General features: G+C 46.5%; 1 protein-coding gene across 1 annotated transcript in view; it reads left to right on the plus strand.

Annotated features, from left to right (window-relative positions):
- The window catches only part of ltbp1 (latent transforming growth factor beta binding protein 1), a 76,814-nt gene that overhangs the window by 7,466 nt on the left and 52,509 nt on the right, over positions 1-16,839 (plus strand). Inside the window, 2 exon segments of the mRNA XM_067235987.1 lie at positions 415-745; positions 13,014-13,165. Of these exon segments, the coding sequence (XP_067092088.1) occupies positions 415-745; positions 13,014-13,165 (483 nt within the window).

The raw sequence follows: 16,839 nt of genomic DNA on the forward strand, positions 1-16,839 counted from the left end.
CACTTCACACCGGCCCAGGAGGTAGCCCACCTGAGCACCAAACAGTGCAGCAAGCTAGGATCGAAACCAGATCTTCTCGCCGTGGTGACAGTGCAAGGCATTCTTATGACTGTAAGACCGCAAATAACTGATGTAAATGTGTTCCCTCAATTAAAGATAAAATATAACCACCATGGGTCTCCCAAAGATGACTTCATATCAGTGGAATTTCACGTGTGTGTGTTCGTATTTTGTGTTCTTTGTATGTTATTGGATTTGTTTCTGCATTTCTGTGTGTCCACGTGTGTGTGTGTGTCCACTTGTGTTTGTGTGTGTGTGTGTGTGTGTGCGCTACCCCGTTTCTGCCTGTATATTTGTACATGAATACACTACATTCACATCATCTTCTTTCTGTTTCTCTCCCTTTTTACGCAGCCAACTGCATGCCTCAGTGCCAGAACGGAGGAATGTGCCTCAGGCCGCAGCTCTGCGTCTGCAAGGCAGGCTCAAAGGGCAAGGTATGTGAACAGAAGACTGTGCCCACCTCCTCCTACCCAGGCCTGCCTGGGAACGGGCACACCAACAGCCCCACCAACGGACATACAAACGGACACACCAACGGACACAATTTCGTGCCCCAGCGGCCCATACCTCAGCAGGTGGCCCCCCAGGGGTACGCTCCTGCCCCGGTCAGCAACATGCCCCAGATGCGACTGACCGTCAAGCAGTCGCCCCACCTCGTCCGACCCCACAGCGTCCAGCAACAGTGAGTTTTACACCCCCCCATCCCATCCCATCCCACCCCCCTCCCCACCCCCGTGCTTCTCTGCATGTGGTCACTCTAGGTGCTGTTTTCTGTTGACATTATGATAATGCTTGTAAAGTCTGGGTTCATGCATCGCTTTCTACCCATCTGGTTTTGGTTTACACCCTTAACAGTTTATTGGTTGTGGAGTCACAATGGAGTTCTCTGTCAAACAATGTCTAAGTTGGTCTGAAGGTTCATCTGTAGACAATCATCCAGGTACTCTATGCCTGAGATAATGATATGGACCACTTAGACAGTAATAAATATACAGCAAGCCAAATTTGAACAGAACAGACATATCTCTGTGAAAGTGCTGTACCGTTGACAGTAATGGTAAAGTTTAACAAGAGTTTCATTATGGACAAGTATTGGTATAATACTTTGTCACTTTACTCAACATTACTCAGCTTTTTAATAAGCTGTTATTTAAATATTGCTGGCTCTTTTTGTGGTTAGCTGTTGGTTTGTTTTGCCTGTCACTGCAGCAGAAGTCAGGAAAGATTGCAATCATGACATGGATAGGCCCAGTGCCTTGACAATAATAATTGGAGTGAATGCAGACTTTTGAATTGGTCATTGTGAAGCTCAGTGTTGAGTATAATCTGCCTGGTAAAGTGTCTGGTTTCAAAATCACTAGCAGTGTCTCGCTCTGAGTGATTCATTATGTTTATTCATTGTGTTCAAATGTGGATGAATACATTTTAAGGACGGTGTTTCATGTGCTTTCACTGTATAAAATATTGTAGGTTTTCATGCGTTTCTCAAGCAAGTGTAATTGTTACCAGATCTGTGTCCTCCAAAGCTGCTCTCAATTTTTCAGGGGAGATTTATTTGGCACTGGAAACTGTTCTCCTATCACTCACAATTGCAGAGGAATATGTCATCTGATATATAGGGAGCATTTATTTTTTCCTTTAATTTACAGGTCAATCACTCATAATCAGATCAGTTACATTTCCAAAAGCAGAATGGAGAGGGAAAGGTTTAATTTTACGCTATTGGTAAATGGATTTAAACTGTTTAGGCCCAAAGCAGAATTCCAATTCCAATTTAAGTTAGGGTCTAAAAAATATTGCAATATGAAACCTAGTCTTTACATGTCTAGCCTAGCACTGTCTGTCTGCATCCAGACTCACTCTGACCTTTGACCCCTATCAAACACACAGACCTTGTGACCGCTGGTCATTAATGGCATGTCATTGGTCTGAGATCTCTGTGATGTCATATAATGGGTAAACCAGTTTCCATCATTAAACCGTTTAACAAAGACTGTTAACAAAGGCAATGAAATGTTTCCACATCTTTATGTTTAAACCGTATTCTTTAAGATCCATACCTCGGGCCATTAATCATATTGTATCGCTAGTTTATATCCCATTAAACTCCTGTTTTGAGCTAAAAAAACTTGACCACAAACCAAACACTGAATACTCTTGAGAGTGTATGATGTTATGTTGAGGTATGGGTATACTTTAGCAATCCCACTTTAAACACAGGGGCCGTCTGTATGGTGTTGAAGTGCATGGTCATAAGGTTAGCCACATAACACTATTCACAAATATAAGCTTTACTTAAGAGTCTCTCTCCAGCGTCTTAGTACACCGACGCATAAATCATGACAGACAAGCTAACGTTACTATCATGGCGTCACTTTGGTTTAGCAAACAGAACTCCATGTTAGGGTGTTACAACAGGAGCCAGCTATCTGGTAAAAGGTGTGAAATTGCCAAAGGATTTCAATTTGGCATTGTCACTGGAGGATCATTTCAGGTTTATTCCACTATTTGTTCTAGAAGAGAGGTTTGATCCTGGAGAAGCCCCAGACCTGCTGCTCAGAAGCAGGGGGTAAACACAGTGTGATTTGTTGGCTGACTGCTGATTTTCCTGAAGAGATCAAAGGTACTGGAAGCTGGGTCTGGCATAACTAGAGGTGTAAGCTCCAGCTAGACTTGACTCCTGTATTTGTGGAACAGAGAGGGAGTGTGTGTGTGGGGGAGTGGGGTGGGTTGGTGGGTGCGCTTGCGTCTGACCCTGCGAACAGAATCCAGGCGGGCAACCTTTTTAGCAGCGCTACTGGTCATGCCTGAAGGGCCAAGACAAGCCCCTCTGTGCTGTTTGGAAGGAAGTTTTGTGCGTTTTGTTTTTTCTTTCACTTGATCTACAGGAGAAGTGAACAAAGTTGAAATGAGAGGATCGCGGCCGATTGGACGCAGGGGCTGGCGGCACAAGTGGCTCTGTAGCCCTTTCATTCCAGAGGCCGCTGGCTTTAACAAATCAACAAGACCCGGCAGCCTGTCTCCCTCTCGAACCTACATCCACGGCAGCAAGGTTTAAGGATATGCACTGACCCTCGTACTATGAATTGTCGGGACAATTACACTCCTAATGTTCGAGCTCCTGCCCATGTAATGGGAGTTTAAATGATCAATGCTGTGGTATTCTGTGACAGATGCTAATGTACAGTACGCTTGATCCTTAGGAGACCCTTCCTGGTGGTCTGTATGGACGGCCAGCCCTGTGGTTAGGTGTCCTGACCCTTCGACAGAACCAGTAAAGCATGTTGAGTGCAGCATGCCAGCATAGCCTGGTATGACTAGCAGAGTGGTTCATTTATGCGGATATTCGATGACTCGCGGCTTTTAAGTTGGTCTCTCTTCTTTTTCACGTTCTCGGTCCAGGGTAATAATGTTAACGTGTGTGTCACCCTCCCACGCATGTCTAGAGGTAACGCTCCCCGTTCAAAACACGACTGCCGTCCTTAATTATTTGTGCCTACTTCCTGATAGATCCCCTACCCGTCATAACTTACACTCATTTCCCCATTCAGCGTCTCAGGCTCAGGGCAGGGAGTGGGCGGCGGGAATGAACTCACCTCGGAATACATAGTAACTGCTGATTCAGGGTAGAAGATAGGGGAGGGACGATAATGAGACACAACCCTCCTCCCCTCTCCTTGTGAAATGACTCACTGTGAGTTTGCTGTGAGATGTCCTCATCCTATTATGAGGTGTGTGTGTGTGTGTAAAAGAGTGAAATTAGATTTATTTTAGTCACTTGTTGCTCACCCGTCAGAATCAATTTACCACAGCCAAAGCATTGACGCGGATACCCGTCTACCTCCACCATCTCACGTAGTGATGTTGTCCGGGCTCAAAGCAGATGCTGTGTTTAAGTTTACTGGGTTAATTATCATAAAGCAAAGTGTATCTGTTCTCACGGGGAGAGAATGGAAGGCTTGCAGGGGCTTTTGGTGAAGTGTTTTCACGTACAGGAGGAAGTGTGTGCACCAGTCTGCCTGACTGCGAGCACGGCCCCAAAATGGGAGTGCTGAAGGTCAGGGTCACCCCACGTCAGTGATCTGTTTATGTAGAAACGAGCAAGATCTCCCATCTGATCTTTCAGAATTACCAGGCTCCTGTCCTTCCTTGGATACAGGGAATAAAAAAAGAATCCTTTTTAATTACGGACGTTGCCAGCGCACCCGGTCCTGCCAGATATTTTTTTGGTGACTGGAATAAGAGATGGTGTTTATATCTTCTTTCTTTTGCTCACTGCTCGCACACTTTCCCCCTCTGTCTCTCTCTCCTCCCACAGACACAAACACACACTCTTGGCTGCCCTCCTTCACCAGCTAGACTCTCAGTTCTCGCTGGCACCTTCAGAGATTAGTGCCAATAGACACTGTTGTATTTGTTTGTTGGGCTTCCAATATTTGATATACATATAAATTTGTCACAGTGGTTGAAGTCACTCAGTGCTCAGATTAGCTTAGGCCGTGTAGAAACTGAACCAGAGACTTTGTATCTAATCACTCCAGTCAAAATACCTGTATACCTTGCATTGATGGAAACTGGAAAATCCCAATTTCTTTCTAAGGCATACCTGTATGTGCGTACCGGTGTTTGGTCTGACAATTTAATGTGCGTATGAAAGGATCTTTTGAAGTCTAACCCTACCTCTTACAAGACAGAGCTTAGTAGATCCATTCAAAGAGATAAAGGCAACAATGAGCAGACCAGGCACCCGTGAGAGAGAGACAGAGAGAGAGAGACAGAGAGAGACAGAGAGAGACAGAGAGAGAGAGACAGAGAGAGAGACAGAGAGAGACAGAGAGAGAGAGACAGAGAGAGAGAGAGACAGAGAGAGAGAGACAGAGAGAGAGAGACAGAGAGAGGGAGACACAGAGAGACAGAGAGAGAGACAGAGGGAGAGAGAGAGAGACAGTGGGAGAGAGAGAGAGAGAGACAGAGAGACAGAGGGAGAGAGTAGATTGGTTGTCTGGCACAGGGACCTGCTGCTGGAGAGATAGAAACCAGCTGGTCTAATGTTTACATGAGTGTCTCTGGAGCGGAGAAAATACAGGCCAACTGAAAATGTCCACAGGTTGCCATTGACACTGTATCTAAGCAGGTCCTCACTCACTCACTCACTCACTCACTCTCTGTCTCTCTCTCTCCTCTCTCTCTCTCTCTCTCTCTCTCTCTCTCTCTCTCTCTCTCTCTCTCTCTCTCTTTTGGTCTCCTTCACTAATTTGCTACCATTATTTCTCTCTTATTATTTCTGTCTTACACACACACAAACACTGTCTCTCTCTTTCACTCTATCGCTGTCCTTAATTGTGTGTCCTGGATTTGCAGTAGAGGTGGGTATAATAATCCAAAAGGCTTTTGTCTTCATGATACAGGTGGTGTTATAATGCGCTCTATGGCTGGTGTCTGAGGCAGGGTAGAAAGACCTGGAAGGGTGAGGTGGGAAGGAAGGGAAGAAGGAAGCTAGGCAAGGAAACTGAACAGCCTAGTGATCTCACCTCTTCTTTGTGGAGAGGCCGTAAAGATACCCCGTATTCTATTCTAGGAATTGACACGTACTTCAGCACATACACACAGGATCTGGCACATGCACATAGACATAGTCATGTCTTTACCCACACATACACGAGCATGTACTCTATGTGAATGTATATACTATACACACAGAGGCACACAGACGACAGTTTATAACGCTCAAGCTAAATTGAACAGGACTGAATCAAAGCAAATACACACGCTCATGCAAATCTAAAACGACCATAATACACAACACACACATTAGCTCCAGACTTTCATACAGAAACAGCATGTCTATTTCAGTGGATGTGGTGGAATGTTGTGGCTATTTACAAGGCTATCACATTCTGTTTATTTATACTGTGCCAAGGGGACTGTGGATGAGCTATGAAATGAGCTGCTAGCTCTGTCTGTTCGTCCAACCCACTGCCCCAGCGCCACTAGGCCCATGTGCCTGCCAGCGGCCTGTCTCCCTTCTTGCCTGCCTGTCTGTCTGCCTGTTTCCTGTATGTCTGACACCCATGCATCCTCACTCTGTTCCCACACGTTGCCCTGTCTAAGGCCTCTAGTATCCCAAAAGATTAGCTGTCAGTCAGGGGGAAGGAATCATGACCTTTCCCTTCACCCCAGAACCCTTATACAACTCCACCTAAGTAAACCCTCTTATGTAATTCAGCTTGAACCCCCCACAACCCTTAACAACTTACACCAAGTTTAGCCTTAGCCCCCCTCCCCTCCCTTTCTTGTGAAACGTTGTGGGTGGATGTTGAGTGAATATTCATTGTGGGGCTTCCTCAAAAGTTCGAAGTGATACTTGATCACAGCCAATCATCATCCACAACCCCTCCCTGTGATACCCCTGACTGTCTCGAAAACGCATTCATTACATCACTTATTTTTTCAAAGGTTTTAACCACTAGAGTATTTAAACAAATTCATTAAATATCATTTCTTTTGAAAGATTTGTCAGAATAAAGACCAGTTTTGATGAGTTTAGCCGTGCCTGAGTATAACTGCTGTGCAGTGCTGTTGTAACATAACTTCTGTATAATGGGAGACTTTTGAATATTCCCAAAAATATGAATGAGTATTCAAACAGCAAAAATGTTTATAAGCACATCCCTGCTCAGTAGAAATGTGCACTTCTAATGATCTGGCCCTTCCAAGGTCATTTGGAGTTCAGTCTCTTGTGTTTCATTAGAGACAAGTGCTACTATTTGTTCTTTCGGGTAATGGGGGATAAACTTCACAATAGCATGTGAACTCCACCACTACCTGACCCTCCCAGTTTAGTCATGTGGAGTTCACGTTACTTCCTACAGTAAGAGTAAAGGGACTTGCGCATTAAATGGATGGTCCTCTCTCTAGTTCCCCAGCACACGATGGTTGGAAGCTGTTTAATCTCTCCTGCTGTTCTTAGAACAAGAATTATTCATTAAAAAGGCCTGTTCTTCTCCCTTGCCTTTGAAACCAGTCATGTCTTGTGAAGATGAATAAAGTCTCTCTCATTTGCCCCTCCTCAACAAGATGAGTTGCTTTTGTGGTGGAAACGCATGCAATTTGCATTATTGTGTCAAGGCTGACATTAATTATTGGGGGAGTCTATTGTAAATGTGAATCTAAACCCAAAGAACGTAATTTGAATAAGTTAGTAATCTTTTCCTGTTGCTTTTTTGTTTTATGTGATGCCTCAACCAACATTTTTTTAATGACTTTCTTGCTCATTTACTGGTGCTTTTCATTCAGTGTTGAATTTCAGTGTTTGTGAAACGAGCAGTGATCATAAGTCATTATGTCGGCTATCACTAACACCCTAGAGAATCCAATGGATTCATTTCAACAATCTCCCCTGGTGTCTGTCAGTGTGTGTTCCATCCCAGTAACTAAGCAGAGATAAGCCGCTTATCTCTGATAAAGTCATACTGCATGATCAGAATTCAGAGAACAAGCCCCATGTGACTGCAGGCAAATCTCTGGCATTTGCTCACTCAGTCGACGGCCCTACTGTATTTAACTGGCCTATTTGAAGAGATTAATGATAATAAATATGCCTCCAACCAGCCCTAAGGACTTCACATCCCCCCCCCCCCCCCCCCGTTTAGAGTTCAAATATTAGAGGAGGAAATTTGCTGGCCCCTCCCCCAACAGCTCCTGTGACAGCTGGCCAAACAGAATCAATTCAAGTTTACTTTTATTTATACCACACCAACTCCCCCCCCCCCCCTCCAGAAGTGCATACACAAATAGATTTTCTGCCTATTTCCACCGTACCTTGATGCAAAGGGACCCAAGGTCCAAGCTTGTAAGAGGGTCACGACGTTGCAAAAAAAAAAAGAAAAAGTCTGGAGTCTGGACAAAAAAACAAACTTGGTCTGAAAGCTATTTGGATAGCAGTCTTACCTCTGTGCCTCACTCCGACCTCCCCATTTCTGAATGTGACTGAGATTAATAATATCCCCGGTGTGTCTGGGGCCGCTGAGCGATGCTGCAGTCCCTTTATTGTGGTATTTAATGAGCCATTAAATTCAGACCTCACAGTGAGCCTATTTCATAGTGGCCCCCTTTTTACCTGCTGGCACTGGGCCCAGGGGGACGTGGGTGAAAAAAAAATATACTCCGCAGCAGAATGTTGAGCTATGCATTGGCTGCAAAAAAAAACTTTTGAAAAGAAACACCCGTCTCTGAAATTAGTCATCGTTTTTCTGCAGAAGAGTTGAGCCATTGTTAAACTGTCTTCAACGGTTTTGGTTTTCAAGACGACGCTTTAAACGTCCTTTTGGTGTTTGCTTCAAGGTTGTTAAGTAGCATGTGAATGTGCATTATATTGTGTCCCTTTAAGGCACAATACGATTTCACTTATTTGAAGTCTTCAGGTTGTTGTGCAATGTGATAGGATGCCATGGGGAATAGCATCATTAACAGTTGTAGTTTAGACACTAGGCAATGCCCTTATCAGTGTGATGATGAACTCTGAGACTTACTCATCAGCAAAACATTGAGCCACACAGGTACAGTGTTAATGCCACCAGTGAAGTGGAGCAAGTTCACGTTGGTGAACAACTTGCTTAACAACTTAACAAGGAGATGGACTCAAGTGATTTGCATCAAAACCCCAATACCATTGTTATCAGTTTCTAAGTGTTGATATGCAACTTTTTTGTTCAACATTTGACTATATATATATAACCTGAAGTTTCATACAGTGTCTAATAACCTTATCACTTCCTAACTTGAGTACTAAAGCAAGTTTTATTTATAATGTGTCTGCATGTGTTAGAGTTAGGGTAATCTTCAATGACTGTTTTTATGAATGGGTAGAAAACTCAAAATAGTCATGCACAGGTGCTCAACTCTTTGGGTCTCATAACCTGTTGGTTTTATCTAAAAATACAACTCACGTAGGTGTTTTCTCATTAATACAGTAGCTTATAGCTGTAGAAATGCAGAGGCACTTCCATTTGGGAGGGTGTTAATATCCTAACTCCTGTCAAAGGTCTGGAGAGAGAAAGAGAGGTGCCTCTGAGGTGCTGTGCAAGCCATTCTACAAAGGAAGGTGGACAGAATGTGATGAGAGGGATGATGAGGAGATGGGTGTCGGAGAGAGAGAGAGAGAGAGAGAGAGAGAGAGAGAGAGAGAGAGACACAGAGAGAGAGACACAGAGAGAGAGAGACAGAGAGAGAGAGACAGAGAGACAGAGAGAGACAGAAAGGTCCTCACACAGAAGTCTTACATGACAAATCTCTGGTGTGATGGATGTCGTCTGCGAGCCGCTGGCCACTTCGTGCCAACTGGCTCAGGAGACGATTCCACCGCTAGCATTCCTCACGCCTCACAGTCTTTATGTGCAGGAAAACCACATTGCTAGGAGGGAGAAGAAAATGGCAGCCGCACATTAGTTCCCTTCTTTCCACCTACAAGGAAATCATTTGTCCTGCAAATTGTTGAGAAACTGTGATTAGTATCTTTTCAAACACCCCCCCGTGTTTTGATAATGTCTCAAGGCATGCGGGTCAGTCGATGCTCCCTGGTATTGGTGAAGATAGCAAGTTCATTGGTAACTTTTACAAGTACAGTAGCTCTTCTTCCAACGCAGTAGCCATTTTATACAAAGGGATCGGTTCAAATCATGATTGGAAAAACGTTAGCGATTTTTTATTATGTTCTGTATAATTTCACAGTTGTTGTTCTTGTACGTAAGCCCAACTGACGCTTGGCCCTGAGTTCTGGTCTTGTAAAGGAGGAATGATACAACAGAACCTTTACACCTGGGCTCGAGCAGAAAGAGTTTGTGGGTGGCACTGTAAGCTCAATTCGACATTATCTGTTACAGTAGCCCGAAGCAGCAGTTAACAAATGTCACTGGATATTCTCGAATGCCATTTTTTTAAGCGTTTTAAAGAAGTCCTTTAAAGGAAGACTTCTTTTATTAAGCTCAATAAAAAAAAACATTTATCAATATCAAAAATGTTTATCAAGTCGCTTGAGCTGTGGCAACCTTGTACATGGCACAAGCGTAACATATTTGTTTTTACATTTCTTAATTAATTTTCCTAATCCATGCTCTGTGTCTCAGTAGAGCTAATTGACATGTTGTGAACGGTTCTGGTAAGAGCTGCACTTTTTTGCCAAAGTCATTGGGCCTCATAGAAGCATGTGGAAGAGCTTAACACATAGCTCTCAGTACTTAGTGCAAGTGTTCCCATCCAATCTAAGTCAAGGGGAAAAAGCGACCTGGTTTTATAGGTGGAGAAATAACCTTTTTTGAAGATTTCTTTTTTTGTTGTGTGTGTCAAGCAGTTGAAAGTCTTGCCTGACTCTATGGGCTCTGAAGTTGCGCTACTGTACTTAATCCGTTTGACTAAGCACCCTGTCAACAACCTTGAAAAAGCTAACCAATCAAGTACGTCCACAGACTTCTCATCGTCTCCCTCTCTCTGATCTCCGACTGCAGTCGAATTCTGAGTGTCAACTCTTTCAAAACACAACAGGTATCCTGTGCCCAGCCTTCACGGAGAGAACCTCTCTGTGGAGCAGTTGGCTGAGAGCTAACAGAAAGCCTTCGTTTTTGGTCGTCTGAAAGGTGGTTTGGCCGCGTACCCCCTCAATAAAGACTCGGTTCTGCTGTCACTTTTTGAGCCTGCTCCCCAAGAGGGGGCTGAGATGTGTCCGCAGGGCCGGTGTGCGTTTCCTCTGTGTTCTAACACATGACATCAGGCAGGCGCTTCAGCGCGGCAGACGCTGCAGATTAGATCACCGCAGGGCATCTGGAAAGAGCGAGAGAGAGAGAGAGAGCAAGCAAGGCGGAGACAACTGAGGACGCTTGTGAGATATCCCCCCCCCCCCACACACACACGCACTCTCTCTCTCTTTCTCCATCAAGTCCCTCTCTTTCTCTCTCTCTCTCTCTCTCTCTCTCTCTCTCTCTCTCTCTCTCTCTCTCTCTCTCTCTCTCTCTCTCTCTCTCACACTTTCTCTCCTCTCTGGTCCTATCTATTTCTCCTTTTTGTATTTCACTTCAGTTGGCAGTGTGCCATTCTGCCGCCCTCCCCCCCCTCCCCCTCTTCCTTGAGTCTTCTCCTTCAAGGTTTCATTCTCCTAGAAATGACACCTAATTTAGTTCAGGCCATGATTAACAACTCTGCTAAAGACAAACCAAGGTGTGTGTGTGTGTGTGAGGGAAAAGGATAAAAGTAGGAGTAAGTATCAGTGCCGGGGGCACACGAGTTAGCTCAACGCAACGCTGTACTGAACGTCTCTCTGGATGAAAGACAGTCACCACCTCTTTGAAGTTCAAATGTTTGTGTCGGGCTTGAATAAGAGGGAAAGGGTCAAGGAGAGGAAGATGGAGAGGATGGTTGACTGCTTGGACTTCCTGTGTTTCGGCAGCCATTTTAAACCCGTCGTTCTCCGCCACCTTTTCCATTGTCCTCTACAAGAAGTGACTGGAGGCTGTTGTGGTGATGGTCTAAATGACATGGCAGTTACGGTGGCAGAGCCAGCTTGGATTAGCATTAGCGCAGGGAAATGACTAGAGCAGAGCAGGCTCTGTTGTGACACATGAAGACTTGAGAGAGAGGAGAGGGGGGGGTCAATGATCAAGGTCAGTATTGAGGCAAGGAGTGACAACTTCTTTGAGAGGTTCTGGAGTTCAGGATTTGTGGGGGTGTGATTGTGGGTTTGGGGGAGGAATTTGTGTGTACGTGTGCACACAAGGTAATCATGATGGTTAAATGGCTGGGATGATGAAGGTTACGAGCATGTGGTAGACTTAGGTTTTGCGAGTGTCTGTATATTTGTGTTCAGTTCAAATATGCACACACTACTGACAGCGTGTACACACAGTGGGGCAAAAAGTCTGTCTGCTTAGTTTTTTTACATAGATTGAAATTAGATTTATTATTTTGAAATGGAAAAGCCATTCTTGGCTGGTACCTCAGCTGTGAAAAGCTATTCCTTGGCTGACCTACCCCAATCTCCCTCCAGAACAATTCTGTGATTATCCTATACAGAGCTCCAATAAGCATGTACGTCTATAGTGTTGTAGTGGATGTGATACACACCACACACACACACACACACACACACAAACACACTATAAACCATTTAGTGACGGCTTTCAACCAACAGACATATTGTTGTCCACTTTTCTACCCTTTCCTTAGAAAAAGAAAAGTGTTTTTTTTGTCCTCAGTCCTCCTTTGCCGGGACCCAGACCTGTCGCAGTGGTTTCACTGTGGTGGCTGACAATTTGATCCGGTTATGCTGTATGAAAAAGTTGACTACCGCTGTCTCAGTTAATATAGCTCAGGAGCCCAGTACCACATGAGCAGATGACTTCTCTTCCTCTCGTCTAAACAAGTCTAATGTCCTTTAGACTGAGAGACACTGAGCAGAGAGACGCTGTGGAAGAGGGAGACAGGGAGAGAGACAGAGGGAGACAGAGAGAGAGACAGAGAGAGAGACAGAGAGAGAGAGAGACAGAGAGAGAGAGACAGAGAGAGCGAGACAGAGAGCGAGACAGAGAGCGAGACAGAGAGCGAGACAGAGAGCGAGACAGAGGGAGAGAGAGGGAGAGAGAGGGAGAGAGAGGGAGAGAGAGGGAGAGAGAGGGAGAGAGCGGGAGAGAGAGCTTAGAGGTAGAGGGATGCAAAGACTTTGCAAAGGGTTATTTTGGGTGATTTTGCTCCGTTTCATTCAAAGTGAATTTCCTCCCACATACGAACGCACTCACGCGCACTTCACACACACACTCCTTGTTATGTCATGTGGCATGAGGGCAGCCTTTGTGACAACCTTTGCCATTTGTTTTGGCAGACAAACACACATTGTGTCACTTGGTGTTATAAACGGTGTCAATATATTGCCATGTACAATAATTGGGCTCCATGTCCCCCTCCAGGATCAGACCCATACCAGTGCTCCCAGGCCAGAACCAGCAGTTCATCCTGAAGCCCAAGTACTACCATACCCACACCACGCACACCCAGACCCACGTCCAGCACCAGCCCGACCGACCCATCCCCCTGACGGTGGGACACAACCCCATCCACGGTGAGTGGACTCCAGGAAACCAGACTGTCTGTGGTCGCCATGGTACATTATAAAGCATAAAAGTAAATTCATGCAGGACTCAGGACGAAGGCAGCTTGTGGTTACGAAGTGATGATTTTCTTGAGTCTGGAGCTGTCCTACCTTGCCAGCCATTGGACTGTGGGGCTAACTTTTTTACTCATTCAAAATGTAACTTCACAATTCAAATGATCTTTTTATTGTTTAATTTATTTCATTCCAAAGTAGAAGTGTCATTAGCTCGGTATTAAGATTCCTAAGCTTACCCCGGCATAAGGAGGTGAGAGGGCTAAGCCCGTTTTTTTCATAGTTCCATTACAGGTTGAAAGCATCTTTCTTTCTCCCTCCTCCTCCTCTCTCTCTCTCTCTCTCTCTCTCTCTCTCTCTCTCTCCTCTCTCTCTCTCTCTCTCTCTCTCTCTCTCTCTCTCTCTCTCTCTCTCTCTCTCTCTCTCTCTCTCTCTCCTCTCTCTCTCTCTCTCTCTCTTCTTTCTCTTTCTCGGCCTGCCCCAGACCTCAGGACACCAGCTTGTGTCAGCAGGCTTATAGTGTCAGCAGGCTTATACTCAGCCAATTACGCCGGCGCTGTTTGTTATTTCAGGGCCGGGGATTGATGGCCGCCGCACATTAATCACTGCCAAACTGACACGGTAGCGCCCGCTTTAGTTAGGTCAGCCTGTCATTATTTTAGCATGGGCTTTGGGCGCGGCGCCCCATTTCTCACATTACAGGAGCCAGGGCGATTTCTGCGCAACACTGTACCCCGCTCCCACTCCCTCCCCCGCCCCCCATCCCAACCACACCTCGACCACACCACGGGGAGAAGTGGTTCCTGGTTGCACAGGTCCTATGCCCAAGTATGCGTGGCTCGTGAAATACCTGTGAACCCATTGTAACAAAATTAGGAAACCCTGGTCATTGATTTTGAAAGTGAGTGATGCTCATAGCAAAGAAAGGGATCAAACCTAAAAGAAAAATGGTGTTGGTCGATGAGCCGGCTGTCAGGTCCTGGCTGATTCCAGTTAGATTCTCCTCTGCATATGAAATACTTTCTTTGTGCTTCAATATGAAAAGGTGGTAATTGTTCCTTGTAGGCACACACACACACACACACACACACACACACACACACACACACACACACACACACACACACACACACACACGTGGAGACACACGGAACACACGCACACGCAGAAAGACACATCTGCTGGAAGGCCGTAAGCTTGTGGAGAATGTGGAGCCTGTAGTTGGGCAGCAATTGGATTTGTTCAAATTGCAGTCCCAGCGATAATGGCATAAAGACTTAAGCATTGCCTGCTGCGCGGCGCTGTCTAAAATGAATTATTAGCCTCATTTTCCTAGGGCAATTTCAGATAAAGACAGAGAGAGTGGGAAGGAGAGAGAACGGGATGACGGAGGGAGGCGATAAACCGTGTCATCCACGGGAGAATCCCTTAGTATCTGAAAAAACAAGAGGCTCGGAAGGAGGTGTATGAGTGGACGTATGGTGTGAAGAGTAAACCGAAAGGCTGAATACCTGCTATCTAGCTTCCCGTTTAAGTCTCGACCACTGAAGGGTCTTGCCATGAGAAGACGTATTATCTCACAGTAGCAGTGTACAAAAAGTCCCAACTGATGAATAGAGTTGAGCCTTGTGGCTCGATGTGTATTGCCACGGAGGGGGTTGAAATATATTGCTTCCCTTTTCTTAATGTGTATTTATGGTTATACACCCGATATGGCGTATTCCCTGACACCCTCCAGGTGTGCTATGCATTGCGTTGGCAGAGGATGAGAATGTTATGATCAGGTGCTAGACTTCCTGGGCTGGTATTCGTCTACCTACGTCAATATTTTTTCAACGAACTTGCTGACTTGGAGGCGAAGGTCTCCGTTTCCCGGGGAAGAGACAGTGTCTGGGGCTATTAGTGGAGTCGTGCAGACACAACAGTCTCGGTGGGTCTCCAGGGGGCTGCGTGTGTCCTCCTCCCCCAGCCTCTGAGGCCCTGAGGCCCTGGTGGCTACAGTAATCTGCCGGCCGAGCCACGGAGACCCACTGCAACAAATAACCTCTTGGCTTAAGTCCAGTAGGACCGCAGGGGACAAGCCCAGATGCCAGAAGATGAGAGAAAAAAGGTGGAAAGAGTGCACAAAAGAAACAGAAACGGAGGGATAAAGGTGTGTGGGGGGTAGGGTTAGTGTGGTGGAGGGGACAGGTTGCAACACTGAGTGAGGGGAAGAAACCAAATGAAAAGAGGGAGAGAGAGATAAAAAAAAAAAGGAAGGCGCCTGACGTTGATAAAACCAAGCGCATCCACTTCGATCATCCACTTTGTCTTGTGGAACACTTACAGTGGATAGCCGTGTCTCTGCAAATAGCCCCTCAGGCCTCGCAGGCTAAATTGCCTGGGACGTCGCTGTTGGTTTTAGCCCAGCACGCGGTCAGTGTCGGTGTGCTCGCCCTGCTCACTCCATGCAGGCGGGCAGACGGTAGAATGTTTGTGCTCCTAAATCGCCGGGCGCAGCCTTTCCTGTCAGCCCTGTCCCACGCAACAGACAGCCTGTCAGCAACAAGCCATGGTGCCGCGTCTGGGAAAGCCATTCTCCCTCCTCAGCCGTCCCTCAGCGCACTCTCTCGCACAGGCAAACGCTCCCCCTCCGATCAGCGAGTTACAAGCTCACTGGCGGAAAGGCTTGGCTACCGAATCTGTCTCTGTATTCCCTCAACGAGGCAACCGAGAGCTCTGGAGATCTTCTGCGAAAGGCCCCCCCCCCCCCCCCCCCCCCCCCCAACAGAAGACGCGCGTCTTCTACACCTCGCCGCCCTTTCTCTCCCTCGTCCTCCCTGCTGGCTCCCTCCAGCCCTGCCTGTGTGTTCCCGGGCCTCCTCCCCGCAAGCTCTCCTCTCCCAGGGTGCCCCCACACTGATCGATGTCCGTGTTCTGTCGGTGGAGAAACCAAAGGGAAAGCCCTCGTCTTGCCGTTCGCGGCACACCTGCACGCTTGCAGCTCACCAGACAGATGGAGGCCGAGCCTGAACAGAGGGATGGCGTTCGGGGGATAGCAGCAGGTGGATGCATTTCCTCACTAGTGAAGCTGGGGGAGCCCGAAGCTTTATCGGAGTAGTTATGAGATTCGTGGAACATGGCGCTTGGGAGAGAGGTGTCAGGAAACATCTTCCCCTTCGAAAGACGTGTTGGATGTTTCCAAGCTAAACCTTGAGCTGGTCTGTACTTTACTGTGGAACCACTGTCAGCAACGATGGTCTTTCTGTCCGTAATGTAATGCCCCTGATTGAATGAGATTCTCAAGACCCTAAAAGAGCCTCAGGATGCCAAGACCTGAAAGTAAGACCCCTCCAAATCAGTGTGTGGCAAAACACTAGGTTTTCGAAGCAAACGGGCAAACGCTCTACCCCGTTCCGCCCAACGAGAATTTGGAATGAGAACGAGGTGACTGAGGAGTGCGAGTGACCGATGCTAGAGCGAGGGAGCCGAGGGGACGGGCAGAGGTGACGTCTAGAAAGTGACATTCCGTTGGCGTGGAACTGCGCGTGCGTTTGTCTGGACGGAGGGCCCGCTCTGGGCAGACACACACGGACAAGGTAAGCCCCGCGGTGTGACACATGGGGGGATTGTGCTGGAGGTAAAGAATG

Source organism: Osmerus mordax, chromosome 5, assembly GCF_038355195.1.
Source record: "Osmerus mordax isolate fOsmMor3 chromosome 5, fOsmMor3.pri, whole genome shotgun sequence".
Lineage (NCBI taxonomy): Eukaryota > Metazoa > Chordata > Actinopteri > Osmeriformes > Osmeridae > Osmerus > Osmerus mordax.